The sequence below is a fragment of the Phyllostomus discolor genome, chromosome 8 (genome assembly GCF_004126475.2).
Source record: "Phyllostomus discolor isolate MPI-MPIP mPhyDis1 chromosome 8, mPhyDis1.pri.v3, whole genome shotgun sequence".
In the NCBI taxonomy this organism is placed as follows: Eukaryota; Metazoa; Chordata; class Mammalia; order Chiroptera; family Phyllostomidae; genus Phyllostomus; species Phyllostomus discolor.
The window spans coordinates 95,770,358-95,797,657 of NC_040910.2; the positions used below are offsets into that span (position 1 = coordinate 95,770,358).

General features: G+C 59.3%; 1 protein-coding gene across 6 annotated transcripts; it reads left to right on the top strand.

Annotated features, from left to right (window-relative positions):
* The first annotated feature begins 364 nt into the window (after positions 1-364).
* TSPOAP1 (TSPO associated protein 1) lies at positions 365-25,629 on the top strand. 6 transcript variants are annotated; one of them, XM_036033670.1, is made up of 32 exons: positions 372-1,568; positions 2,351-2,458; positions 2,745-2,873; positions 3,460-3,639; positions 4,164-4,349; positions 5,614-5,691; positions 5,778-5,861; positions 6,117-6,206; positions 6,394-6,516; positions 6,777-6,881; positions 8,299-8,349; positions 8,730-8,750; positions 9,563-9,767; positions 10,365-10,537; positions 11,702-11,817; positions 12,091-12,200; positions 14,709-15,542; positions 15,709-15,860; positions 16,183-16,566; positions 16,651-16,890; positions 17,226-17,405; positions 17,983-18,825; positions 19,473-19,572; positions 19,677-19,834; positions 20,448-20,616; positions 21,005-21,076; positions 21,509-21,541; positions 21,728-21,831; positions 21,917-21,988; positions 22,199-22,309; positions 22,901-22,962; positions 24,658-24,796. In XM_036033670.1, exons 1-31 carry the CDS (start codon positions 1,239-1,241, stop codon positions 22,928-22,930), a joined length of 5,571 nt encoding a protein of 1,856 aa, XP_035889563.1. In that variant the 5' UTR covers positions 372-1,238; the 3' UTR covers positions 22,931-22,962; positions 24,658-24,796. The 6 variants fall into 6 exon arrangements, 5 of the variants coding, with proteins under 5 accessions (XP_035889566.1, XP_035889563.1, XP_035889564.1 ...); XM_036033671.1 differs by having other exon boundaries at positions 19,680-19,834; XM_036033672.1 differs by having other exon boundaries at positions 19,680-19,834; positions 21,032-21,076.
* The last annotated feature ends 1,671 nt before the right edge of the window (positions 25,630-27,300 follow it).

Here is a 27,300-nt window from a genome sequence, read left to right on the forward strand (position 1 = left end):
CGTTTTCTTACTTTCTGTTTCTCTTTGTTTCATCTGAAATCCCGTTTTTTCTGTTCCTGCCCTTCTCCATGGCTGGCTCGCTGTCAGTCATACCACCTCCCGTCTTCGGCTCTACAGTCTTGGGCTGGGGCTGAGGTGGGGAGGGCCGGCGCCAGTCCCCTTGCCGCTGCATCCCGGAAGGCATGGAGGGTGCAGGAAGCCACATGTAGGGGGCATTGGGCCAGGATCCTGTGAGGAACCTGCTATTCCCTCTGTCCCGACCCTGCCTGCCGGTCTAGCCCACCAGTCCAGCGCCATCACCATGGAAACCAGCAGCTGACTTCCTATTGGTGGGCGGGAGAGGAGGGGGAAGGGAGGGGACGGCTGGCTCTCCCCTGCTCAACCCCAGATTCTAAGGCTCAGCCTCCTCTGCACCCACTGTCTTGGGGTTCCGGGATTGTAGGAGACCCCTGCAGTCCCCAGAGCTGAGGCCAGCAGGGACAGAGACTATGAGGCAAGCAGCCCACCGACCCAGGCCTCCTTAGGACCAGCCCCCGCCTCCCAGCAAGCTACCCAGCTAGCCAGCAGCGGCAGAGAGCGGAGCAGAAGATAAAGGACCACATCGGACCATTGGGGATCACCCCCAGCAGCCTGCAGACCCTAACCAGGCTGAGGGGTCGTGATGGAAAGCCAGACTCACAGACGCTGACGGACACACAATGACACGGATGCACACAGCTGCACAACACTGAGATGCTCAGATACAACCAGTGACAGCATCACACGCTGCCACAGCCCTGCAATACAGACACCCACACACACACAGAAACAACTGGTAACTCCGAAGCAGGCACAGACAGTGGCACACAGAACGACTACCCTCCAACACACACAAGTAGGGGCACCAGCCTCCGAACACACAGAAGACAGTGCTGACCTGAACAGGCAGACCTGGAGACACACGCTCGCCCTCATCCAGGCTCTGCTGTTGGTGGCCTCTGCACATCCTCCCAGCCCCCGCAGGGACACCCTCGCACACACACAGACATAGCTCACATAGCCCCAGCTCTAGCTTTGGCAGCCCGGACTCCCACAGCCTCCTTCGTGGGTGAGGAAGAACTCGGCCAACCTTGGATGGAGCACCGGTGAAGCCAGGAGCTCAGACAGGAAAGGGTCTGGTCTGGCATGACTCTCGCCGACCCCTCTACTTTGCTGGGGGATGTCCCCCGGCCCGGGTCCTGGGGCCCCGTGGCAGTACCATGGAGCAACTGATACCCCTCCCGCGGCCAGAGGACTTGGGAGCCATGGAGTCATGGGCACTCCCCACCTGGCAGAACTGGACTCCAGGCCAGGGGGGCGAACCTGGAGGTGCAGCCCCAAGCATTGCCGTTACTCCGGCAGCTCTGCAGGTTGGAGAACTGAGGCCTTTGGAGAGCTTCAAGCCCAAGGGAGCCCAGTGCTCTGGGGCTATAGGGGACATTCACCCTGAAGGAACAGAAATGGGGCTGTCCAGCCCAGGACATCAAGCAGCGAGCTTGGGCCCCAGCTGCCCAAGGCTGGAGGATGCGGAGGTGGAGGCTTTCCATAAGGTAAGGGGGCTGTTGAGGGCTTGGTCTGAGGGGGGGACCTCTCATCATGCCCTCCAGCCGAGGCCTGATATGCAGCCTGCTGCCCCCTCTCCTCTCGTGGCCTGTCTCTGTCTGTGGGTCTGATTCTGTGACTATCTGTCCTCCCGTCTTTGGGCAGGAATCTCAGTGGCTCCATTTTTTTTGCCATCTGTCCTTCTGACTCCCTGCCTGTCTGTCTACACCTGGCCCTGTGCTACCCCTTCCTTCTGTTAGTCTCTCTCTGACAGTCTCTCTATGTGTGTCCCCTCCTCCTTAAGGCTTCATCCTTGGGGGCTCGAGGAATCTGGGGTGCATGGAGGGAGGTATATAGTGGAACCCGAGTGCAGAGGAAGCAGAGTCACGGGAGGGGGCTCGGTGTTGGGCTGAGCCAGGGAGGACAAGGTTTGGGATGGGTGTGAACAGTCTCCTGAAGAAGATGGAGAGAGGGGACTTCAGGGGAGGGGACTCAGGGGCCAGGGAGCCTGGAAGGGTGAGGTTGGGAGCTCAAGCTGGCATTTTCCAGGAGGAGATGAGCAGGAATGGGAAGAACTGGGGACAACCAGTGAGGGTGCCAGTATCGGGGATGACAGTGTGAGCAGGGAGGACTAGATAGCTCCCTCTCCTGGACCTCCTGCGCTGCACTCTGAGGGCCTGGGATGTGGGAGAGTCTTCTTGTCTCTCTGTCTCCTTGGCCCATGGCAGGAGAGCTATGACTGGGTAGGGTGGGTTCCTGAGGCCCTGTGCCCTGTCCTTTCCTACACCAGGGCAAGCTGGACATGGGCTTTGGGGACAGGCCCAACCTGGAGCTGCTGAGGGCCCTAGGGGAGCTGCAGCAGCGCTGTGCCACCCTTAAGGAGGAAAACCAGATGCTGGTGAGGCTGGGAAGGCGAGTCCTGGGTCCTGGTTGGAGCTGGGGAAAGGCAGACTCAGACACTCTGTCCTTCTGCCTCAACATCCTCCTCTTCATCCCATGTACATCTTTCCCAGTGGGGGCCACATGGAGGTGACATGATCCCTGACCCAGAGAGGGTGAACCCTTATCTAGAGTTGCCAAGGGCCCCACTCTGAGCCCAGAGCTCTTGCCCAAGGCCTGAGCAGTTAGGATTGGGTCTGCGGGGTGCTTCCCACATGCCCCTATTCTGGCTGACCCCTTGTCAGAGGAAGAGCAGCTTCCCGGAGACAGAGGAGAAAGTTCGGAGGCTGAAGCGAAAGAACGCTGAGCTGGCGGTCATTGCCAAGCGCCTGGAGGAGAGGGCCCGGAAGCTGCAGGAGACTAACCTGAAGGTGGTGAGGACTGGAGGCCACTGGATGAAGGCTGTGTGACCAGGAAAGAGGGAAGCCAGGGCTGGGCCTGACAGGTGGGGTTTGGGAGTCATGGACTCTTAGTCCCCAGGAAAGCAGGCACTCAGGGGCCAAAGTGTAGGAAGTGCGAACCTGGGTTGGCCGGGTTAGGAGGCTGAGGATTTCTGGGGCTACAGGAGGGAAAGGAGGGCTGGGCGGGGAGCTTCTGGGCAGGCAGAGAGCAGGATTCTGGATTACCACGTGCTGGTGCTGGCTCCAGCCTCCTGCTGAGCTCATCTCTGGGTGCAGAGCCTGTGGGGGCAGGGACGAAGACCCATCACAGTGGCAGCCCTAAATTAGCAGTGTCCTTTGGGCATAAACTGGGACGTGGGGTTAACCCTGTCAGTCCTGCTTGAGGATTGCTGGGAGGGGGTCAGATGAGGCTGTGGGTCCCCTGAGGCCCCAGAGGCAGGGTAAAAGCAGGAGGCCACACTTCTAGGTTTTCATCCTAACCCCTCCTTTGGGAGGAGCTGGGAGTGGGAGAAGTGCCCCAGCCCCCAGAGACCATTGGCCTTACCCCTTCTCCCGCCAGGTGAGTGCCCCTGTGCCTCATCCACGGGCCAGCTTGGAGCTGTGCAGGAAGGCCCTGGCCCGCCAGCGAACCTGGGACCTCAGTGAGACAGCCAGCGCCCTGCTGGCCAAGGACAAGCAGATTGCTGCTTTGCAGCGGGAGTGCAGGGAGCTGCAGGCCAGGCTCACCCTGGCCGGCAAGGTGCGAGGAGGCCCTGGTCACCCCCTCCAGCTCATCCTTACCCTGGGCTACCTGCCTGGCTTGTGGGACTTGGACCGAGATGTTAATGAGATGCAAATGAAGCGGAAAGGTGGAGGCTGCTGGGGAGTAGGTTCCCCTGGCAACGGCCCAGGTGGGAGCGGGAAGAAGCTTGAACTGAAGGGGGCGGAGCCATGAGTCCCAGACCTGGGAATTACTGTGCCCCAGACTTCAGGCTGTGTGCCAGTAGGTCTGGTTGTGTGAATCCACACATACCTAACACTTGGGTGAAGCGATGTTCACAAGGCATTTAGCACAGTGCCGGGCACACAGTGAGTGATCGGTAAATGAGTTACTGTGTATGTCTGCATACGGGCTAGCGAAAGCATACAAGCACGCACCTATGACCAAGGCATGTATGCATGGGAGGGTGTGCAGGTTCCCGCGCATCGGAGTCCCTCCGCAAGGGGACAACGTAGGGCGGGCAGGGATTTAGACCAAACTCCGCTCCTTGTGCCCCAACCCAGGAGGGCCCCCAGTGGCTCCACATGAGGGACTTCGACCGGCTGTTGCGCGAGTCCCAGCGGGAGGTATTGCGGCTGCAGAGGCAGATCGCCCTGCGCAACCAGCAGGAGTCGTCCCTGCCGCTCCGGCCCCCGGGCCGCACTGTCCGGGTCCGAGCCCGAGCGCCCACCTCCAGGGCCCCGGGAGAGGTGAGCGCCAGCACTAGGGCAGGTGTGTGGGTGTGTGTAGAGGGGGGCGGTGGCTCCGGGATCACCTCCTGAAACGCGTGCCCTGAGCCCGGAGGACCTGGTGTTGGCGTGCGCACTCCAAGGGCTGGGGAGCTTTCCCGATCCCCGCCGTAGGGTCCCGCCCCGTCCCGCCTCCCGACGCTAGTACCTACGCTGTGCCCGCCCCCGGGAGTTAGGGTCCCCCCCATACCCCAGACGAGCGCTCCGCGTTGCCCTCCCCGCCGCCCCTGCAGCGCAGCCAGTGGTACAGCCCAGCAGCAAATCCCTGGTTGCCCTGGCAGCCGCCCGGGGCCCAGCCTGAGCCGCCGCCTCCCGTCGCCGCCGTAGCGCGGGGACGCCCCCTTCAGCGCCTGCCTGGTCGGCCCGGCCTGGCCCCGATTCCCCCGGGCGGCAGTGCATCCTCCCCGGCTCCAGGTATGGGCGACCCTCCCTGGGCGCTGGGCTTAGGAAGCCCTTGTCGCGAAGGCTAGGGACCCCACTCCGCATCTCCAGAATTTAGAGATCCGGCTCCTCTCCATCCTCTCTCCTTGGGTAGCACTCACGTCCACCTCCTTCTGGGAAGCGGGGTGGGAGGAGGGACTCCATAGCGACCAAGGCCGCAGGATGTAGGGTGCTTCTTGCTCAGATTTTGCCCCTCTGCCTGGCCCAGGGAGGGAGATGCACCTTCCGTCAAGACCTGTCTTCCCCCAGAGTTTGCACAGCTAAATGGGAGGTGCTGCAGGGTGGGCCTGCCTGCATGGGGGGTGGGGGTCGCTTTAGGAGGCCCTGGCCAGGTGTGCACTGCTCTAGGCCAAGCCCAGATTTGGATAGTCCAGAACCCCTAGCTCTGGGAACACCACATCCCTGAGGACCCAGGTGGCCGCCTAGTTCTCTGCCAGTCACAGGAGGACACCAGGACAGTTATTGAGTGCAGAACAGGGCTGCTTCTGGAAGAAGCTAAAACGGGAACGCTTTGGCCTGGATAAGGGACCCATCTCCCAGGGCACACATGGGTGTTGGGGTCTCAAAGCACCGTGTCTGGAGGACAAGGGGGTGCAGCCTCTGCACTGCCACATCACCTGGAGGTGATGGAGTGGTGGGGAGACGGGCACCCCCACTTCCTGGGCAGGGATCTCTTTGCTGACTGTGAGATGGGGTGGGAACCTCCACAGATAGGCTGGGCTGGGAGCACGCTGCCTTGGGGCCTTGTTCCCAGGTGCCAGGCCCTTGCCCTGGGCATTTCCAGGCTACTCCCCAGGAGGATGTGGAAAACCCACCTGCGGTCCTAGGGGAGCCAGAGAAGCAGCAGAGGGTGCAGCAGCTGGTAAGTCCCAGGTCAGGGGCTGGAGGACACCTGTTGTGAGCTGCCCTGCCTTCCCACATGAGGAGCCCTCGGTTCTGACCCCACAGGAATCAGAGCTTAGCAAGAAGCGGAAGAAATGCGAGAGCCTGGAGCAGGAAGCCCGCAAAAAGCAGAGGCGATGTGAGGAGCTGGTGAGCTCTGGAGGGCCTCGCAGAGGCCAGCTCCCCATCTCCCAGGCCAGCCGGGGGGTGGGCTCCCTCTCTGCTTTCACCCCTCTTGCCCTCAAGAACACTTTCCCTCCCGTGCTGCAGGGCTCTCCTTGCGTGGCCGATGCAGGCTCCAGGTGGGGGAGGAAGGTCTTGTCTGCGGCGGGGAGGGTCCTCCGTGTAGGGAGAGTAGGAATGTGGGCGCCAGGCCCCCTCCCCTGAGCTCCTCTGATCTCTCAGGAACTGCAGCTGAAGGAAGCCCAGAATGAGAATGCCCGCCTCGTGGACGAGAACTCTCGGCTCAGCGGGAGAGCCACGCAGAAGGAGCAGGTAGGCACTCTGCCCAGGTGCTGTGTGGCCTGGGATCCTGCTAGAGCCCTGGTCCCTGGTGAGGGGCTGTCTCCTCCGGCACCCACCCCGAACGGGGCTGGAGGATGAAGGGTACTGTTCCCCCTGGTGAAGGAGCTGGTTTGGCAAGGCTCACGCACCCTGCTCCCTGTCACTCCCCCGTCTCTAGGTGGAGTGGGAGAATGCAGAGTTGAGGGACCAGCTCCTAGGGGTGACACAGGAGAGGGACTCTGCCCTTCGCAAGAGCCAGGGCCTGCAGAGCAAGCTGGAGAGCCTGGAGCAAGTGCTGAAGGTGAGAGGACTGTACAGAGGAGGGGAAGGACACAGGTTCCTGGCACAGGGAGAAAGTGGAGCAGTGGAATATGCCCTTTGTGGAGCACTGGGCCTGAGGCCCAGGCCTGGAGCCCCCGGGCCCTCTCCGTTGTCTAGCCTTAGTTCTCTTTTTAACAGAGGGTGTCTGGAACCCATGGTCTCTGAGGCTCCCTCATCTTAGATCTTCTGCAGAAATGGTGGGGTGGGGCTCTGGCCTTGACCCAGGGTCTTGTGTTTCAGCACATGCGGGAGGTGGCCCAGAGGCGGCAGCAGCTGGAAGTGGAGCATGAGCAGGCTCGGCTTAGCCTTCAGGAGAAGCAGGAGGAGGTCCGGAGGCTGCAGCAGGTGGGGACGGGGTGTCCAGGGGGCAGGAATGATGGAAGGTGATAGGCTACTGGGCCCCAGCTTGGTCATCCACTCATCCAATGAGCATTTACTGAGTACCCACTGTGTGCCGGTTGCTGGGGCAGAGTGGTGGGCAAAGACCAGGTCCCTGACAATCAGCAAGTAAGATCTGTGATTGAGATGGTCCCAGTCGCTGACAAGTGCAATGCTGACGAGCACAGTGGGGGCAGTGAACAGGGTGATGTGACAGTCACTGGGATGGGGCAAGGGCCGCTTTAGAGAGGTCAACAGGGAGGGTTTTAATATCTCAAGGTCAAGAAGAGGCCAGCTGAAGAGCTCTCCAGGTAGGGGACTAGAAGTGCAAATGCCCTGTGGCAGGGAAGAGGTTGGGATCCAGACCAGAGTAGCTAGAATGTAGTAGGATGGACAGAACAGCAGGAGCAGGCGGGAGCCAGGTCGCCTTGGGCGTTAAAGGTTGTGGAAGAAGTTTGGATGTTTTGCCCTCCGAGTGGTTAGAAGCTGTCGAAAGTCCCAAGCAGGGAGCAGCGTGGTCTGATTCCATCATTTAGAGGGTGGCGTTGGCAGTGCCATGAGGAGGGACAGTGGGAATGGGCGTGGAAGCAGGGCCTTCAGGTGCTGGGGCTGTTGCAACGCCAGATGATGGCCATCAGGACTAGGGAGCAGGCAGTGAAGCGGGGAGCAGTGGACGAATTTGGAGAATATTTTGGAGATGGAATCAGCAAGACCCCATGGATCCAGCCATGGAATGACAGCCCTGGCGCTGTTACTCATTGGCTGAGTAGACCCTGACAAACGGTGGGTCTTTTCATGCCCCAGGAGGTGAGGGGTGAAGGGCCAGCAGTCCCCGGAGGTAGGGAATCCTGAGTTCTGGGTTCTGTTTTGGCCAAGTTTGGGCTGTGTGTTAAGCATTCAAGTGGAGATATCCAGAGACAGTTGGATCTAGGAGTCTGGAGTTGTGGGGAATTTGGCCTTGAAGACAGGTGTTGGAGTCATCAGTGTGTCTAACCATGTGGCTAGAGGGGTCTCTTGGGAGAGAGTGAAGAGTGTAAAGTGGGCCCAGCAGCACCCCAACATTCAAAGGGGAGCAGGAGAAAGAAGCTGAGAAGGAGCGCCCGAGAGGTAGGAGAGAAACTGGAGGGTGGATGTCCCAGAAAGAGAGAAGCGGCTTCAGGCCACCTCCCTTGACCCTGTCGCCCCTGGCCTGAGGTATGATTCAGGGGTGGGAGTTTGGGAGGGAGGAACCCTCAGCCTCCTCCTTCCTAGTCCCCCTTCCTCCTTCCTCTCCCTCTGCCTTCTCCCTCTTTCTGCCCTCCCTCCGTCCTTCCTGCCGTCTCCCTGTATCCCACCCCCATTCCTCATCCTTTCCCTCCAGCATTTTGCCTCCTCCCACCCATAGGCCCAGGCAGAAGCCAAGAGGGAACATGAAGGGGCCGTGCAGCTGCTGGAGGTAGGTCCCTGGGCGTGGCTGCCAGCAACCCCAGCTTGAAGGGAGGCAGGGGCAGTTCAGAGAGGGCTAGAGTGGCCTGCGTGGGGGTGGGGGTGGGCTTGCAGGAAGGGCCTAGAGAACCCCCTGCACCATTGGCCTGTTCCTTGGGCTGGGCACAGCCAGGCAGGCTCCTGGGTCTGGTGGCAGCAGGCTCCAATTACCACCTACCCCCAGAGGCTGCCTTCACCTTCAAATACCCTTCAATTTAGGAATGCTCAATCAGTCTGGGGAGCTGACCGGAGGGGTCCACTAGGGCCCCTCTCTCCCAGCCACTCTCTTTGGGTGATGACCCACAGGTCTCAGGTCTAATCTCTCCTCTATGCTTTCCTTTCCTGCCACAGTCTACCCTGGATTCCATGCAGGTATAGCCTCCTGACCCCCCACCACCCTGGGGTATCCCCTCTCCCCTCCAGGCCCAGTGAGCTGCCTCTCCTCCCTCAGGTCCAAGTGGTCCCATTTCTCATGTCCAGAACAGAGGGGAGTGACCGGGAGCAGAACTGAGGGTCAGAGATGGGCTGGGGTTCCCGCAGGACATATAGGCCATCCTGTGTCTCCGACCTGCCACTACACCCAGCAGACATGGGGCCTTGCCTCCTCTAAGACCTAGCCACTCAGCCCATGAGCAGATTCTTCACCAGTCTCACCCACGATCCTCTGGGTGTCGGCCAGGGGAGAGACGCTGAAGTTGGGACCCTCGGGATACCTGACGAAAACGTCTTGAGAATTGGCTCATTCTTGTCACCACATGTCCCTAGCTCCCGTGTGTGATCCCTCCGGGGACCTCTCTGAGGGCAGGGATTTGGGTCGCTGGCTGTGGGAGGGTGACAAGCAGTGGGGCTGAGAAAACTCCCGAGGTGATATTGGTGGCAGTGATGGGGGTGGGAGCCATCATCCTTTTTGGCCCAGAACGCAGCCAGAAGCAGGAAGTGCCAGTGTCTGGGCGTGAGGGTGTGCTGAGCGTGAGGCCCCAGCCCTTCTTGGAGGGGGGAGGGTGGGGGTGAAGACGTCCCATAGCTCCGGCATTACACTCTCAGCTCAGACACTACTCAGGGCAGTGGGGCAGCCAGGCCCGGGGTTGGTGCCCAGACCTAGAGGCTGTGGCCCAGAGATCTGTGTGGGGCCGGGACTGGGCCGTGCTGCCGGGCCTGGTGGCTCAGGGTGGGTCTTGGCTCAGGTCCGGGTTCGAGAGCTTGAGGAGCAGTGCCGCAGCCAAACAGAGCGCTTCAGCCTCTTGGCACAGGAGCTCCAGGCCTTCCGCCTGCACCCTGGCCCCTTGGATCTGCTCACCTCGACCCTGGGCTGCAGTGCCCTTGGGGACCGCCCACCACCCCCCTGCTGCTGCTCTGTCCCCCAGCCCTGCCAGGGATCTGGCCCCAAAGGTAAGGTGGACCCCCCCAGTGACATTAGCCTGGAATCCCGAGCTTGGGAATTTTGTATAGATAAGATAGTTCAGGGTCAGAGAAGGCTAGCAACCCCCCACCAAAGTCACACAGCAAGTTAGAGCCAGGCCTGGATTGGCTGTCCCGGAGTCTGGCCCAGGTTTCTCAGGCCGCTGCTCCTTCCCTCCAGTAAGACCTCTGTGGTCGTGGTTGGGAGGTGGGCTCCAGGACTCAGCAGCAAGTAGTGTGGGCTCGTGAAGAGACAGGTCCGGGAGCCAGTCAGGGCTGGTGGTCCCAGCTCTTCTCACTCAATAGTCTGTTTAATCCTGACCTTGCTGCTAAACCTCTGGGACTGTGGTTTCCGAAGCTGTAAGAAAGGAATAACTCAGTGGACCTCCTCAGGCTGCTCTGAGGGTCATGTGACATGATACACGCAAATTTCCTCCACCTCGTCTTAGTAAATTTTCCCCAAAGATTTCTCTTCTCAGAAAGAACCCCAGCTATGGAGGGCCTGACCCCCCCTAATCCAAGCAGCTCGACTGTTGGTCCCTCATCCCTCCGAGGGGACCCCACATCTATGTGCCATCTTCTCTTTAGACCTTGACCTCCCACCGGGATCCCCAGGACGCTGCACCCCAAAGTCTTCTGAGCCTGCCTCTGCCTCCCTTGCTGGGGTCCCTCGAAGAACAGCCAAGAAGGCAGAGTCTCTCTCCAACTCCTCTCGTTCTGAGTCCATCCACAACAGCCCCAAGTCGTGCCCTACGCCTGAGGTCCGCGCTGGGGAGGGTCCTGGGGTCGGGCTCTGCCTGGGCGAAGTGGTGGGGAGGGGACCTGACCTCTCTGGGGTCCCCAGGAGTGGGGTGGCTGCTGACCTCTGCAGGCTCCACATTGGGAAGTGGAGCCAGGCCCCGGGAGAGAAGGGCCTGTGGACTCCCCAGGGTGGGCAGGGAGCTCAGGTAGAGCCATACCCCAGGGCCACCCAGGCCCACCCCTCTGGGGCTGAGAGAAGCCCTAGAGGCCTGGGCTGGGTGGAGGAGACACTTTGGCACCAGGATCCACATAATGAGATTGTTCTGAGAGCGTCTGCAGCAGAAGTGACGGGTGTGTGAAAAAGAACACAGGTTCCAGGATTCAGATCCCAGCCCTGTCTCAGGCAAGACCCTGTCTGAGATCTGGTTTCCTTGTTTGGATTTTGGAGTTAGTAAAACCTGCCTTGTACGTTTTTGTGAGGATTACATGAAAAAAAATGTAAGGAAAGTGCCTCCCTCAGTGCAGAGCACACAGTAAATCCTTAAATGTGGCAGCTATTATGATTACCAACTCCTTGGGCATCGCTCACAACTCTTCCAGTCACCTTCTAATACCTCTGTAGCTTCCAAACTCCAGAAAGTGGAGGGGGTTAGGACAGGAGCAGCCCTGCAGTCCAAGGTTGTAGAAAATGGTCAAACCCGGCTCCGTGCCTCTACTGCCCCCTTGTGGGACAGAATGGTAGTGCTGGCTTTGGACACCCTAGGCAGGGTGGGCCCTACCTGGTTCTTCTGCCTCCTTGCTTTCACCTCTTCATAGTATGAATGCTTTGCTGTGTTTTCACCTTGAGGAGACAAACTGCCATTGGACACCCACCTATACCAGTGTGGCTGGCCTGCTCTCTGATGGGGAAAGTGGTCATTTCCTGGGCTGGTACAGTAGAGGTCAGGGCTCTGGGGGAAATCCAGGTTGTGTCCACGGCCTCTATCAGAGGCAGCTGGGCTTTGCTAGGACCTGCTGGCTCAGGACCTGATTTAGAAAACAGTGGGCTCGTTGCTGCTGGCCTTGCCCTCGTGTGCTCACTTTCCCTTCTCAGGGGGCCCTCTGCTGGCTCAGCCAGGAAACCCGCTTGCTTTGCCATTGGCCCTGGGTCCTGGAGAGGATTGACTCTTCCTGCTGTCCCCCAGGTGGACACAGCCAGTGAGGTGGAGGAGCTGGAGGCAGACAGCGTCTCCCTGCTCCCAGCAGTGCCGGAGGGCAGCCGGGGAGGAGCCAGGATCCAAGTCTTCCTAGCCCGCTACAGGTGGGCCTCTCGCCCCTGCGCCCCACCCCCCAGCATTTGGGATGTGTGGGAGGAAGGGGCCAAAGAGGACAGAGGCACCTGGGGAGACGATGGGGTTGGTAGGAGGATCCCAGCTGGACGTGTCCTCTTATGTCCTAGCTAGGCCAAGGCGGGTGCAGTGAGCATCCTGCTTGGCGTAAAGGTGGACAACCAGGCCTCTGTAAAGGGCCAGGGCAGTGGGGAGAGGAGACGGGGCATGGAGGTAGGATGTAAGTCACTGTCCTCCTCCTCCAGCTACAACCCCTTCGAGGGCCCCAACGAGAATCCCGAGGCAGAGCTTCCGCTTACCGCTGGCGAGTACATCTACATCTATGGCAACATGGATGAGGATGGCTTTTTTGAAGGTAGGAAGGTGGCAGGGTCATCCTGTCTGTTCCTCTGCTATTAAGCTCCTCTTCCCAAGACCTCCACTCACCCATACCCTCTCCCCTGCATGCTCAGCTCCCCGTAACTTTTCAGGCTCACCGAACAGGCAGCAGAGACCTGGCAGCCTATGCGGAAAGGGCAAAGAGGGTCTTGGGAAGGGCGGCAGCTGGTCTGACTGTGGGTCTGCCCCAAGCAGGGCAGGGCAGGGCCTGCCACAGTCCACATGATGGACAGTGACACAAGGAATTCTGGCTGAATTCACTTCTGTGCTGGCACACAGACCACGGCAGTGTTTCACCCCAGCGACGTCGAGGTCAGGCCCGTAGCACAGATCCGATGCTGGGCTCCAGTCGGGTGTAAGGGGGGTTCAGAGCCCAGGAAAGGGTGTCAGCAAGTAGTGAGCAGCTGTCAGGGCCCAGGCGGGGGGGGGGGGCTTCAGGGAAGGTCTCCAGTGCCATGGGGGACATCAGGCAGCTGAGGCAGATACCCCATTACTGAGACTGGGTGACAGGCAGTGCCTGCAGATGAGACTCCCCAGGGCGGCCCCGGCTGGGCACCAGGATTTTTGATATAAAAAAAAGGAAAAGCTAACACCTTTTGGGGGGGAGGCGGTGCAGCAAAAACAAACAACAGCAACAACAAACAACCACAAATTACTAGGATTTGCACTGTACAGTCTGGGGTAGAATTAAAGGTGCGTAGACGGCTGGATGCAGGATGCCGTATTCCTCACACTTTAGCCCAGCAACTGCTTCATCTGCGTCTGGTCCCACCCGGGCCGCTCTCGGGGGCACAAGCATTGGGGCCTGTGCTGGACGCCAGCACCAGCCTTTCAGGGCTATGGATCGCTTAGTGTGAAGGCTCCTACCTTTAAAGTCAGTCCTGCATACTAGGGCTTATATTAATTATCTAGGGCTGCTGTAACAAATTACCATCAGTGGGGTCTCCTGAAATAACAGAAGTGTGTTCTCTCATCTCCGGAGTCCAGAAATCTGAAATAGAGCTGTTGGCAAGACCCTACGCCCCCTTGGAGACTCTAGGGGAGAACCCGTTCCCTGTCCCTTTCAGCTTCAGGTGGTTCCAGGTGTTCTTTGGCTTGTGGCCACGTCACTCCAATCTCTGCATCCATCCTCATGTCGCCTCCTCCTCCTCCTCTCATCTCTCAGTGTCTCCCTTTGTGAGTCTCTTGTCAGGACAATTGCCTGTGGACTTAGGACCCACCCAGGTAATCTGGGATGATCTCATGTCAAGTTTCTTAACTTAATTCTATCATCAAAGATGCTTTTTTCCACTTTAGGTCGTATTCACAGGATCCAGGGATTAGGATGTGGACATAGTTTCGGAGGCCACTGTTCAACCCACTACAGTGCTTACATGGTCTAATTTGTTGAAAGCCCCGGCTGTTTCTTCTTCAGGTTTCCTTACCTTTTCTTCTCTCCTAGCCAGAGAGAAAGAGAGGGTGCTGGGCAGACTCGTCAGACCTGCCCGCACCCACCCACTGCATCCCCCACCACCCACGAAGGCACAGCAGTCACGAACTCATCTGTTCTCCAGGAATCTGTTTCCTTCTCCCAAATTAGCTCCACCTCGTGCAGTGTGCCCAGTGTTTTTCCTGCCTTGACATCCCTCAGATAGCAACACATGTTGCTGTAGTCTGTCGTCAGGTGTTCAGGGGAACTGGCAGCAGGACAGTAGCAGGACTTACCTCTGCTCGCTGCCCAGACTGACTGCCAGTCATGCTCCCAGCCCCGGGCCTGTGCCTCATCCCGTCCAGCACGCACAGGAGACTCATTTCTCTGTACCTTACGTCTCTTGTCTGTAAAGATTCCTTCCCTTGCCCCAACCAGGGGCTGCCTCTCCTCTTCCTTCAGAGCTGTCTGTTCTCCTCAGAGGGAAGTCGAGGGGGGGCCCACCCCTGCTGCCCAGGCGGCAATTTGTAATGTGCAACTTGTCAAACGGACGGAAGAATTAAAGAATAATAGCGCTCCCCACCTCGATTCGACAGTTGTTCACATTTTGTTCACGTAGGTGAAAAAAGAAAAACAACTGAAGAGCAGTTGGAGACAGGACATTTGACCTAGACACACGCTCCACACGCACCTCCTCAGAGCACAGACACCCGCCTCCGTCCTTTAGTGTCAGTATCGCCCGTGGTGAGCTAGTCAGGAACGCAGAATCTCAGCTCCGCCCAGGCCCCACAGAATTAGAATCTGCATTTTAACAAACCTCCAGGCGATACACACACACGTGGAGGAGAAGAGGCACTCTCCTATGTAACTGCAAGACTGTTGTCACACAACCCACAAATGAGCAGGCCCTCCCGAATCCAGGCCTTGACTGCCCTTGTCCTTTAGAAATGCTGACAGGTAAACGTTGATTTGAATCAAATGCTGAAGATCACCCAGTGCCCATTGCTGAAATGCATTTATTGGACTGGTTTTTCTCTACCTTCTCTGTCTCCCCCTTCCCTGCCCTCCCTCTGCCAGGGGAGCTCATGGATGGCCGAAGAGGCCTGGTCCCTTCCAATTTTGTCGAGCGTGTGTCCGACGACGACCTCCTGACCTCCCTCCCTTCGGAGCTGGCCGATTTGTCCCACAGTTCGGGCCCTGAACTCAGTTTCCTGAGCGGAGGTGGGGGTGGCAGCAGTAGTGGGGGCCAGAGCGTCGGGGGACGCAGCCAGCCCAGATCCGAGGAGGAGGAGGCTGCAGGGGACCAGCTCAGTCTGAGCCCCCCACCTGAGGGCCTGGGCGAGCCCCTTGCTGTGCCTTACCCCCGCCATCTGGCTGTCCTCAAGCAGCTGGCCCACAGCGTGGTGCTGGCCTGGGAGCCGCCTCCTGAGCGAGTGGAGCTACATGGCTACCGCATCTGCGTGAACGGGGAGCTGCGTCAGACCCTGGGACCCGGGGCGCCCCCTAAGGCTGTGCTTGAGAACCTGGACCTGCGGGCTGGGTCCTTCCGTGTCTCTGTGCAGGCCCTGACCAGCCGGGGCAGCTCTGACCCTCTGCGCTGCTGCTTGGCAATGGGCACCCGGGCCAGGGTGGTACCGAGCCAGCTACAGGTCCATCGACTGACAGCCACCTCTGCTGAGATCACCTGGGTGCCTGGCGATAGCAACTTGGCTCATGCCATCTACCTCAATGGGGAAGAATGCCCCCCTGCCCGCCCCAGTACCTACTGGGCCACCTTCTGCCACCTGCGGCCTGGTACACTCTATCAGGCCCGAGTGGAGGCTCAGCTCCCACCTGGAGGGTCCTGGGAACCAGGCTGGGAGAGGCCAGAGCAGCGGACGGCCACCCTGCAGTTCACGACCCTCGCAGCAGGTATGCAGGCTTGGGCGCTGACCGATACCTGGGAGGCCAGGCCATGGGTGATGGTGGAAGGGGAGACTGTTGCAATTGGCGTTTTCAGGGAATGGCAAAATGGGCTGGGCTCTATCTCTGGTGGTGAGTGCCCTGTACTACTGGGTCTTGTGTCCCCTTCCCCCAGGCCCACCTGACGCCCCTCTGGATGTGCAGATTGAGCCAGGGCCCTCCCCTGGAATCTTGATCATCAGCTGGCTCCCAGTAACAATCGATGCTGCGGGCACCTCCAATGGTGTGCGGGTCACGGGCTATGCCATTTATGCGGATGGGCAGAAGGTATGGCCTAGGGACTCTGCCCACCCACACCCTGGGAGCAGGATGTGGGCTCTTGCTTGGAGGCCTAGTCCTCCCAGCTTAGCACAGCGATGCCTGGTACCTGGCATTTGGGCACTAGGCTGCAGATTGGTTAAGAGCGTGGGCTTTGGTAGTTGGGATTAAAAAAACTGCTCTACCGTGGAAGCCCTGTGGCCAGGCAGATTCAATGAGATGAGGTTTAGCGCAGCGCCCAGCAAATGCCAGTCACCGTTGTTGCTGCTGTGTCCTCGCACTTGGCCATCTCAGCTTCCCTCTCCCGTCCTGTGCTCCCTCCACCCTGCAGATCATGGAGGTGGCCTCGCCCACAGCAGGCAGCGTGCTGGTGGAGTTGTCCCAGCTGCAGCTGCTACAGGTGTGCAGTGAGGTGGCCGTGCGTACCATGTCGCCCCATGGCGAGTCAGCCGACTCCATTCCAGCTCCTGTTGCCCCAGCCCTGGCTGCGGCCTGCCTGCCAGCCAGGGTCTTCTGCTCCTCCCCCTCAACACGTCCAGGCTCAGAGGCCAGACCAGCCCTTGCTCCAGCCTCCCCAGGGCCTGGAGACCCCAGCTCTCCTGTCCACTGCCCTGAGCTCCATGGAACTCGAGAGTCCCCTGGGGGCCCTCCAGCAAGCCCGCTCAGCGAGATACCAAAAGGATCCCAAGAGGAGCCCCCAGCACCTTGTTCCCAGGTACCCTACTGGGGAGGGGGGAGCAGGTGGAGGCTGGGGGAAGGGCCTGGGGCTTGGGCCCTTCCTCAGTGCCTCCCATTCCAGGAGGAGGTTGGGGCAGCTGTGCTGGGCACCCCAGAGGACAGGAGGGCCGGCCAGCCAGCCATGGGTGAGAAGGCTCCCTGGCCTGCTGCTTCCTCACCAGCCCAGGAGCAGGCCGAGAGGACCACAGGAGAGGCCTGCCCGGCACCCTGCTCCCCCGAAGGAGCAGTGGCCCAGAAGGTGCCCTGTGCTGAGGCCAGCCTCAGAGGAGACCCGGGGGCTGGGCTGAGGCCCAGGACCGAGGTAGGTTTGGGGACACACTGTGCCACCGCAAAGAATCGGGCGTGCCTCCTGGTCTCCTACCAGCCGCACTCTGGTCTCCGTCCGCTGGCCCTCTGCTCTGGGCTGGGCTGTGTATCCGTCTCTTTGCCACTTTATTTCCCCTGATTTCTCTCCCCCTTAGGCTTCCATCCGTCTCCTTTCCCCACCCCCATCGTCTGGACCCCCATTTGGGACATCACCCTCTTCCTCTGCCAGGGGACCCTTTCGTTTTGGCGGGGGCTGACCTGCCAGCATGCTCCCTACCCCAAGCCCCTCACTGCCCTCCCCCATCTCGTCCTTTGCCTCCCCTCTCTCAGAAGGAGGACATGGCAGAGCTTGGGGTCCGCCTGGTGAACTCCCTCGCAGACCAGGGCAGGAACTCAGATCTGTCAGACATCCAGGAGGAAGAGGAAGAAGAGGAGGAAGAGCTGGGTTCCAGGACTTGCTCTTTCCAGAAGCAGGTTGCTGGCAACAGCAGCAGGGAGAATGGGCCCAAGGTAACGGGATGAGGAAGGGCTGGTGGGCCCTAGCCCTGGGGTTCCAGGGGCCTCCACCCTATGTGTCAGCAGCTGCTCCAGCCACCGCTGAGTGCCAGCAGCATTCTGGGTGTGTGGCCTGGGCCCTGTCCTAAGAAGCAGATAGGAAGTGGCTCAGGATTGGCCTCTGCCCTCCTGGAAGAAAGGGGAGGATGAGGAGCTGTGTGCTGTGTACCTCCTCTCACTCCAGCACACCAGATGCAGCACCCTGGCCATCAGAGATCCTTGTGTTGGGAGCTGCAGGGGAAGGGGTAGGGAGGCCTCTCTGCTATTACAGGCATGGCCTGCTGTTGCCACTCAGGGGCCCGAGCATCCGTGCAGCCTGTTCCTTGGGTGTGTTCCCTCACTCTTTCTCTGGCTCTGCCCTGGACACACCATGTGATTTGGGGGCAGCCCCCTCTCTGGTCCTTCCTTGTGGAGGAAGCTGAGGGAAGGCTATGGGGTTACCTGCAACCCCTGCCCTCATCTGAGGGCAAAGGTCACAGCTCTTTCCTCTTCCCATGGACCTCTCTCCCCTGCCGCCCTCCTCCTCCCCCAGCCCCAGCCCCAGCCCCATCCCGAGCCCTTCTCTGAGACTGACAGTGACGAGGAGATCTTGGAGCAGATCCTGGAGCTGCCCCTCCAGCAGTTCTGCAGCAAGAAGCTCTTCAGCATTCCCGAGGAGGAGGAAGAAGAGGAGGAGGAGGAGAAGCCGGGGGCAGGCTCTTCTCCTCGAGACCCCAGCCCACCTGAGCCCACACTGCTGGGGCTGGGCTGTGACAGCAGTCTACTGCAAGGACCTGGGCTGTGTCCCTTGTCTCCTGAGCCCTGCAGTGCCAGGGACCACTTGGAGGACATGCCCGGACTGGTTGGTGGAAGCAGCGGGAGGAGAGGAGGTGGCTCCGCCGAGAAGCCCCCAAACCGCAAGCGGTCCCCAGATCCCCGTGAACACTGCAGCCGCCTTCTCAGCAACGGCGGGCCCCAGGCCTCTGGACGACCAGGCCCCACACGGGAGAAGGGCAGCCCGCCTGTGGGCGAGGGCACCAGGGGTGGACCAGAGGCTGGTGGGAGAGGGCGGCCGGCCCCTTCCCTGAGGTGCCTGCGTGGCCAGACCCCAGAATCTGGCCTGGTCAGCTGCCTCTCCCCAAAGTGCTTGGAAATCAGCATCGAATATGATTCTGAGGACGAGCAGGAGGCGGGCGGCGGGGGTATCAGCATCACCAGCTCCTGCTACCTTGGAGATGGGGAGGCCTGGGGGACAGCATCCACAGGAAAGCCCAAGGGGGCCCTGAAGGCCAATTCGGGCCCCAACCCCTACCCACGCCTCCCGGCCTGGGAGAAAGGCGAGCCAGAGCGGAGAGGCCGCAGTGCGACTGGCAGAGCCAAGGAGCCAGCCTCCCGGGTCCGTGCGCACTCCCCACCCCGGGCAGCCCCCTGCCTGCTGCCGCCTCCAGTGGCTCTGCTTGCTGCCCACCAGCTGCTCCCATTCCACGCTGCTGCCGCCTTCATCAGCTGAGGTGGGGCCGGGCCTCGGGGCTCCCGCACCTGCCTCCTCCCACCCACATTCCACTGCTTTGCTGCTTCTGCTGATCGGAACTGGGATGCACAATATTCTGTTATTGTTAGTTGCCAATTGCCGCCAGCCAGCCCCCTGCCTCTGGGCGGGGTGGTCCTTTCCTCTGCTTAGGACATTGACTGTGATGTCCAGCGTCACCCAACCCTGACGCTGAGAAGAGGGCCTCCTCTCACACGCTCCTTGGTCAGCTCTAAGATCTCACCTTAGTCCCCTCAGCTGCACACATCTGCCAGGGGGGCTGGAGTTGGGGCCTCCCCTCCTGCCCTTCCTCCCCCCGTGGGGGTGTCTGAATCTCCGGTGAGGTTGGGCCAGGTCTCCAGGAGAGGAATGTTGTGTCCCTGCTCTGCTGCGCTGCTTCTGCTGACGGGGCAGAGCTGGGGAGCACCTGTCGGGAGGGGGGGGCCTGCCTCTGCTGAGGTGCCCACCAGCGGGATGGTGTGACCTTTCTGCCTGCTGTTGCTCCCTCTTTGCAGGCAACAGAGATTGGGGAGCCCAGAGGGCAAGACAGCTCTGGGAGGAGGGGCCCCCCACGTAGAAGGGCCCGGGCCCCCAGGCCAAGCACCGCCGAGCCGGGTGAGCACCTACCTGCAGGGGGCTGGGCATGGTGGAGGGGGCCTTTCCTAACCCCTTGCCCAGAACTCATTGTTATTGCTCTCTCTCTCCCCCCCAACTCTCTGTAGCCCCTCTGAGGAGCCCCCCAGAAGAAGTGCTGGCTTACCAGGACCTGCCTGTCAGGGTCTTTGTGGCTCTGTTTGACTATGACCCTGTGTCAATGTCACCCAACCCTGACGCCGGGGAAGAGGAGCTCCCCTTCCGGGAGGGCCAGATCCTGAAGGTGACTCGCTGGCTGGGCCCTCCCTCCTTTCCTGCATGGAGATATCACCACGTACGGGCCGGAACACAGCTTTTGGAGCCACGTGGAGCAGGGTTGCCGCTTCTGGCCGTGCAGCCTTGAGTAGATCGGCTCCTCTGGGCCTCAGTTTCCCCATTGGTAGAATGGGGATGATGTTAGTGTCTACTCACAGGGTTCCGTGAGGCTTACGTGATTCAGTACACACGGGGTCCCTGAGCTGCCTGGTGTGTCACCCAACATAGTCGCTGGCATCCACCTCACAACTTCTGTAATGCTTCCAGGCATTTACTGAAGGCCTTTGCCATGGCTCTGAGGGTGGGGAGCTCCAGTCTGGGGTGGGCCGGGGGAACGGACGTGCAGGTAGCAGTTGATGATGATAATACGGAAAGGGTTATTTTCTCTCATCCCTCTGATCCTTTTTTCTTGGCCCTTGCCCCCCCCCCCCCCCCCCCCCCCCCCCCCCGTTTCCTGTTCCATGGCCCACACAGGGCAGAGTGTTCTTCTGCAGTTCCAAGTGCGGTGCTGCGGGGCTGGGACCTTGGGCACAGGGAGTGTGCTGACCTGGCCTCCCGAAACAGCTGGCCTTTGCTTCCAGGTGTTTGGAGAAAAGGATGCTGATGGCTTCTACCGGGGTGAAGCCGCAGGCCGGACGGGCTACATCCCCTGCAATATGGTGGCCGAGGTGGCTGTGGACAGTCCTGCAGGAAGACGGCAGCTATTTCAGCGGGGCTATTTGTCCCCAGATGTTCTCACTGAGGGCTCAGGTAGGACCTGCTGCTGCCCCTCACCCAAGTCCCGCTGCCCCAGTTCCAACTCAAGCCCCTCCTGAGCTTTGTTTGTCCGGGGCGTGGAGACTGCCAGTGTCTGGAGTGGCGGCAGGACGCCTTGCTTATTAAGAGTCTAGCAAAGCCACGGGGGCCTCACGGACACTTCAGCCAGTGTGACCACCGCAATGAGCTTGCCACGTGCAGTGGGGTCCATGACAGGGGATGCGCTTTGTAGTTTGGATCCTGGGGGTTGTGGTGGGAGAGGAATACCCTTTAGAAACTTGAGTGTGGGGACCCTGGAGTGGCCCCAAGAGGAGACTCCACAGTCACTGCCCTAGTCCCTGCCTCAGTTTCTCTCTTACATCTACTTGCCTTCCTGGATCAGGGAATGGTTCCTTTCTGTACCCCACAGCCTGCACAGCTCGGCCTCCCCCCAAGCCCCGCCGTTCCAAGAAAGGTGGGTAAGATCCCCTTCTCCTTCGGGGGCCTGTGAGGGTGGGTGGGGATGGGGGGTCATCGCTTGGCTCTCTGGGGAGACACACGTGGAGATTTGCGGAGGTCAAGGGTATCCGGGCAGACCTTCGCCACGTCCGTCCCTTCTCCAGGAGGGTACTTCATTCCAGTGGGGATGGGGAGTGGCTTGTTGGGGCCTCTGTTCCAAAAAGCACCTGACTATAAGTTCTGGGCAGCCTGGAGGCAGTCACCCCTTGTGGGCCGTAGTTCAGTACCCAAACCAAAGGGCTAGGCTCAGGTGCTCTCTGAGTGGCCTTCTCCTGCATCACTTCTTTGAGGCTGAGCATCCTGCCTGCCCTGTGCCATCCTGAGCAGGGATGTGTGTGTGTATGTGCGGGGGGGTGGGGGGGCTCACATGCATGTTCTCTCTCCGCAGCTGAGTCAGAAGGTCCTGCCCAGCACTGTGCAGGTGAGGGGCCTTCCCTGGGTAGGGAGACTGGGGAAAGGGGTGGGGTGGGCTGTCCCTCTGGTCTCTCCTCTGTGGCTACAACTAGTGGGGGAGCTGGGGAACAGGGGCAGCAGGCTTCCCATGCAGAGGTGGGGTGGGGTGGGGGAGTCTAGAGAAAGTTGGGAATCTCCTCTCCTTCCCCTCTAGGCCCCCCCGAGCTGGTCCCCTCTGCCAGCCTGAGAGCTCCCCGCTCCATGGTGGCTGCGTTCGACTACAACCCCCGGGAGAGCTCCCCCAACGTGGATGTGGAGGTGAGGGCCCTCGGAGAGAGCCCAGCCAATGGGCATGGTGGCAGGGCCTCCCGGGGCTGACACCTGCCTCTTGGTCTCTCCGCAGGCAGAGCTGCCCTTCCGAGCAGGGGATGTCATCACTGTTTTTGGGGGCATGGACGACGATGGCTTCTACTATGTGAGAGCACCTCACCAGCCTCTCAAAGGGCTGACCCAGAACTGGGAAGGGGATGGGCAAGGGTTCCTGAGAGATGCCTGGAGGTGTGGACAGGTCACCTCCCAAGACAGAGATGTTGACCCCAGGCTGTTCCTCCAGGGGCTTCTGGGTCAAGGGGGTGGGGCTGAGGCCTCTCTCCTACTCTCAGTCTCACCACTATCTCCTCTCCAGGGGGAACTGAATGGACAGAGGGGCCTGGTGCCATCTAATTTCTTGGAGGGCCCTGGGCCTGAGGCGAGCAGCTTAAACAAGGAGTCTGGGATGCCCCAGGCCGAGAGTCAGGTCAGTGAGGAGCTGGGCTCCTAGCCCAGCAGTTGGTCTCTACCCTGCCGGTGTGCTGGTGGAGCCAGGGCTGGGGGGTGGGGGGGCGCAGGGGCTGATGATGCAGGTGAGCCTGGCACCCTGAGTAGTGCCCTCTCTGCAGGGGGCTGATGGCTGCGACTCTGCTCCACAGCCAGCTGCCCACACCTCGGGGCTGATGCAGGTGAGGGAGCCCTGTGTAAAAGGACCCCTGTGTGCCCCACACCCCTAGCCAGCCACAGCCCTGGTTTCAGGGAACCGCCCACCCTGCTGGATCTCCTTCTCCCCTGGGAGCCTTTGAAAGCCCATTGTCCCACGAGGCCCAGCCTCCTCATTCTTAGAGTTTGCATCTTCGTGGGGTGGGGTACGATTAAGCTCCAGCCTCACAGGGCAGGGAGAGGGAAAGGAGGCCAGGCCCGAACCAGAAACCCCTGGGTTTCCATCTGCATTAGCTCCAAAGGCAAAGGTGATGAGAAGCAGGACCAGCCCCATGACCTGGGGACCTGGTGACTGGGCGGAGACCTGGTGGGTTTGTCCATAACCCATGTCCTCTCTTTGTTCCCTGGTCTTCAGAGAACGAGGAAGAGAAGAGTCCAGTGCTAGATGGAGATAGCTATATGTAGAGAGAGCGACATGTAAGTGGGGGACTGGCCCCTATGTCCATGTGACCCCCACTCATCACATCCCCATGATCAGACAGCACCCCTTTGCCATGCTGGAGCTCACCTGGCTTCCTCACTCTCTTCCAGGGAGTGGGGGCTCTTGCTTTCAGCCAGGTTTGGGCACAGGAGCATCCCCTCCCCTTTGGCCCGTGCCAGCTGTCACAGGAGTACATGGCATCTCAGTGTATAATGTCCATATTAGCTGACTCCTCAGATTCCTTAACACCTGCAGCTTATGGGATATTACATGACATCCGTATTATGACTCACCAGTGTACATGATATTATATGATGATGGCGTATTATAATATTATGATTATTACTGGTGACAGAAGGATGACACTGTAGAGCCACCGGTAATAATAGTTTCCTCACCCTTGTCTTCTGCATCACGACCCATCAGGGGATCAGATGCGTGATTTTACTTGCAACCCTCAGTTTCTTCTGCTCAGGGGAACAAACAGGGGCCTCAAGCACTCGGAGGCCAGAGATGCCCCACACCTTGTGTCTCGGGGGCCCCAAGACCCTTCCGTTTGTTTCCTCAGCAGTACCCTCCCCACCCCTCCGTGTTGTAGAAGGAGCCCTGGGAGGGAGTGGGAAGGGCCTGGGGCTCCCGGTCAACCACCAGCTCTGGCTGGTTGGCAGGAGATGCTGGAACCTCTAGGAGCTACCAGACCTCTTGGTGGGCAGGCCCTGCTGCTTCTCCAGGGCTTTGGTGGGGCTGGGTGCCAGCTGGACCCCCAGCTCCCTGCCCCGGGTCTGGGCTCCATGGCTGACTCTGGCGGGAGACCACCAGGCTCTGATGGCGAGTGGAGGTTTGAGGAGGGGTGTGGGGAGTGGGCAACATGCAGGCTGGCAAGACCTGACATGTGCTGGGCACAGGAGATCACGGTGGGGAATGTGGGGGAACAGGTGGTCGGGGGAGGCTTCCCGGTGGCTCTTCTGTTTGCCCAGTCCCTGTCCTGAGGCCACTAACAGTACTGACTGGGTGGGCCTGCAGCAGAGGGAACGCTCACAGCTGCAGGTGCAGCTAAGGGGGTCAGCGAGGGAGGGATGCCAAAGGAGGGGCCGGGCAGCCTCCCTGCTTGGGCTGGGGCTGACACCTGACTGCCTCCGGCCCCAGGCTCCCCCGACAGCTTCCCAAAGCCATTCAAGGAAGAGTCCTTATCTTTTCCACGTGGGTGGGCACTGCCCCCAACCAAGGTCCTGGAGAAGCACTCCTCTGGGCTGGAGGGCATGCTCCTTTGTCTGTGAGCTGGTGCAGAACCACCTTCTCTGGAGGCGACAGCTGCCTCCAAGTGGCCCTGGTCCTTGCTCTCCCTTCATTGGGAGGGGACAACATGGGGGAAGTCAGTGTATCCCTCCTGAGGGTCAGGTTCAAGGACTCTTGAGGTCTGTCAGCCCAGCACCCCACAGAGACCCAGAGAAGGGGAGGGGCTTGATTCTATCCCTTTGGACTCCTAGTTTAGTGCTTCCTCAGCATCACTGTGCTTGTGCGCCTCTCTGTGCTTTGTTGGGGGAGGGCAAGGGTGGGGTGCGGGGGCTCTGGTTCTTGACCACAGCTCTGCGACATGGGTGGGCTGTAGGCACCTGAGGCTGTAGGCTAAAGGAGTCAGGTTAGGGCAGGGAGCTGGGCCCTGACCTTGTCCCTTTTCTCTCACATTCCAGGACTGGGCCAGCTCAACACAAGGGCACCCAGTGCCTCTGGGCTGGCCCTGTGCCCCTGGTCCTGGCCCTGGCCCTGGCAGCCTCCCCAGGATTGAACTGGGGGAGCCACAGGGCACAAGTGAGAAGGTGCGGGGTCTCTTCTCCAAGGGGAAGCAGCTCCTCAGGAAACTGGGCTCTGGGAAGAAGGAGTGATGCTCTGGCTCATCCTGCGGAAGAAGTGGCCCCCTGAGGCCCCAAGATCTCTGTCCTAGCGGGGCGGACTGGGGAAGGCCCCAACTTCTCTTCTTCTGCATTAACACTGTGGCACTTGGAACGGATTCAGAGACTCCGTGCAGGTCAGAGCTAGATTAGTCCTTGAGGATGACTCCTCTGAGTGGACACCTTCCTCTTATAGGAGGGGAAGCTGAGGCCCAGAGAGGAAGTAGCTCGCCAAGGTGGCTGAGCATTTCAGACACAGAGCCAGGACTGGACCTGGGACTCTTGACTCTTAGTCCACCCACCTACAGGTAGTTTCTCACCCCACGATGCAGCCCCTTCTCTGGCCCTCCCTGCTCCCAGGACGGGGGACCCTGATGGGGGGAAGGGGCCTGTTCCCTCTGATGACACTGGCTCTCCCGATCATGTCTTCCCTCCCCAGAAAGGAAAGTTTGCACTGGATTGTCCCGAGCCCCCTCCCCACGGGGCAGGCGGCAGAGCCGTGTATATATGTACATACTCAGTGCCTCAGTCCGGCTTCCTCCATCTCGCTTCCACTGCACAGGCCTGGGAAGGAGACAGGCCATGCCAAAGCGGGCCTGACCCCACCCACAGAATGCTCCACCCCTCCCTGCCCGCCGGCCTCTGACCCCCGTGTGTCCTCAACCCCAGAGACCCACGGGGCCAGCAGGCAGAAAGCAGGAGTTGGGTTTGCCTTATTTTGCTCATTGGATTCAATTTCTCTTTTGCATCGTTTTCCTCTGGCCCCCATCAGAGTCTGGGGCTGGGGAAAAGGACAGATTTATGAAGCTATTTTCATACATTCCCAGTTTAGAGCGGGGTAGGGGCTCTCCGCCCTTACCCTAACCATCCATTCCCCCCTCCGCCCCCACCGGCTGGGTGAGTCTCTGCATGTTTCCTTCGCTGTGGTGGGAGATTGTTTGACTGGACCCCACCCCCACTTTGGTCTCCAGGGGTGAGGGATGGTGGGGGCATTTGTTTAAAAAGACATTTTATTATAATAAAGTCTATTTTCACAAAACCCATGCTGGGCTCTACCTGGGGCAGACTCCGCAAGGGGCGGGTCCTGCTGGACTTGAGAACCTGGAAGCTACATTCCAGAGCGCCTGGGGCAACGCCAGTGAACAGCTAGGAGACCCAGCAGCTCCTGAGTTTCTTCTCTGAGGAAGCGAGTTGGGCAGCTTCCTGAGTCCCCGGTTGTGGGGCCAGGTGTTTAGAGTTGGGGCAGCGTCCTGGAGGGAGAGAGAGACCTGGGCAAGGGGATGAAGGAAACAGAGAGAGAAGGCACATTCTGCAGTCGTGCCTCCCCTGTACCACATTCATGGAAATAACAGATGTAAGAAAACCCAATCAAAGAAGCGAACACTCAGCATGCATAGCGCCACCTGAAAGCAAGAAGTCTTAGCCCACCAGAAATGGCAGGGTTCCAGAAAAGACAACCAGACGGGAGATTACACTCAGAACCCTGTAAGCAGGGAGCGGGTGGGGGAGTTCCGTACGTTGCTCCAGGCCTGGAAGTGACACGGAGAAGAAGAGACCCCCACTCCGGGGGCTGCTGACAGCATGATTGGCTTCGGTTCCTTGTGGGAAGTAACCAGGTTGATTGAATGTTTCCCATTCTCCTCCCTATGGGCTGAGGGGCAAAAGTGAGTATGTCTGCCTTCATTTTTAATTATTTGTATTTTAAGTATATTTTATTGATTATGCTATTATAGCTTTCCCAATTTTTCCCCTTTATTCCCCCTCCACCCTGTACCCCCCAACCCTCCAGCATTCCCCCTCCTTAGTTCATGCCCATGGATTGTACATATAAGTTCTTTGAGTCCTCTGCTTCCTATACCATTCTTGATCTCTCCCTGTCTATTTTATGCCTACTAATTATGCTTCTTCTTCCCTGTACCTTTTCCCCCCATCCCCCCCTCCCCCCTTCCCCCTCCCCATGGAAATCTCTCCATGTGATGTCCATTTCACTGATTCTGTTCCTGTTCCAGTTGTTTGCTTAGTTTTTGTTTTCATCGTTTTTCTTTTCTTTTAGGTTCAGTCGTTGATAGTTGTGAGCTTGTTGTCATTTTACTGTTCATATTTTTTATCTTCTTTTTCTTAGATAAGTCCCTTTAACATTTCATATAATAATGGCTTGGTGATGATGAACTCCTTTAACTTGACCTTATCTGGGAAGCACTTTATCTGCCCTTCCATTCTAAATGAAAGCTTTGCTGGATAGAGTGATCTTGGATGTAGGTCCTTGCCTTTCATGACTTGGAATACTTCTTTCCAGCCCCTTCTTGCCTGCAAGATTTTTTTTTTTTTTTTGAGAAATCAGCTAATAGTCTTATGGGCACTCCTTTGTAGGTAACTGTCTCCTTACCTCTTGCTGCATTAAAGATTCTCTCTTTATCTTTAATCTTGGGTAACTTAATGATGATG

Excerpts from the sequence above, each read along its gene's own strand:
- TSPOAP1 (XM_036033669.1), top strand. The coding sequence starts at position 1,239 with ATGGAGCAACTGATACCCCTCCCGCGGCCAGAGGACTTGGGAGCCATG. Across the intron at positions 15,543-15,708 it reads GTTCACGACCCTCGCAGCAG|GCCCACCTGACGCCCCTCTG; the intron begins GTATGCAGGCTT and ends CCCTTCCCCCAG. Across the intron at positions 15,861-16,182 it reads TTTATGCGGATGGGCAGAAG|ATCATGGAGGTGGCCTCGCC; the intron begins GTATGGCCTAGG and ends TCCACCCTGCAG.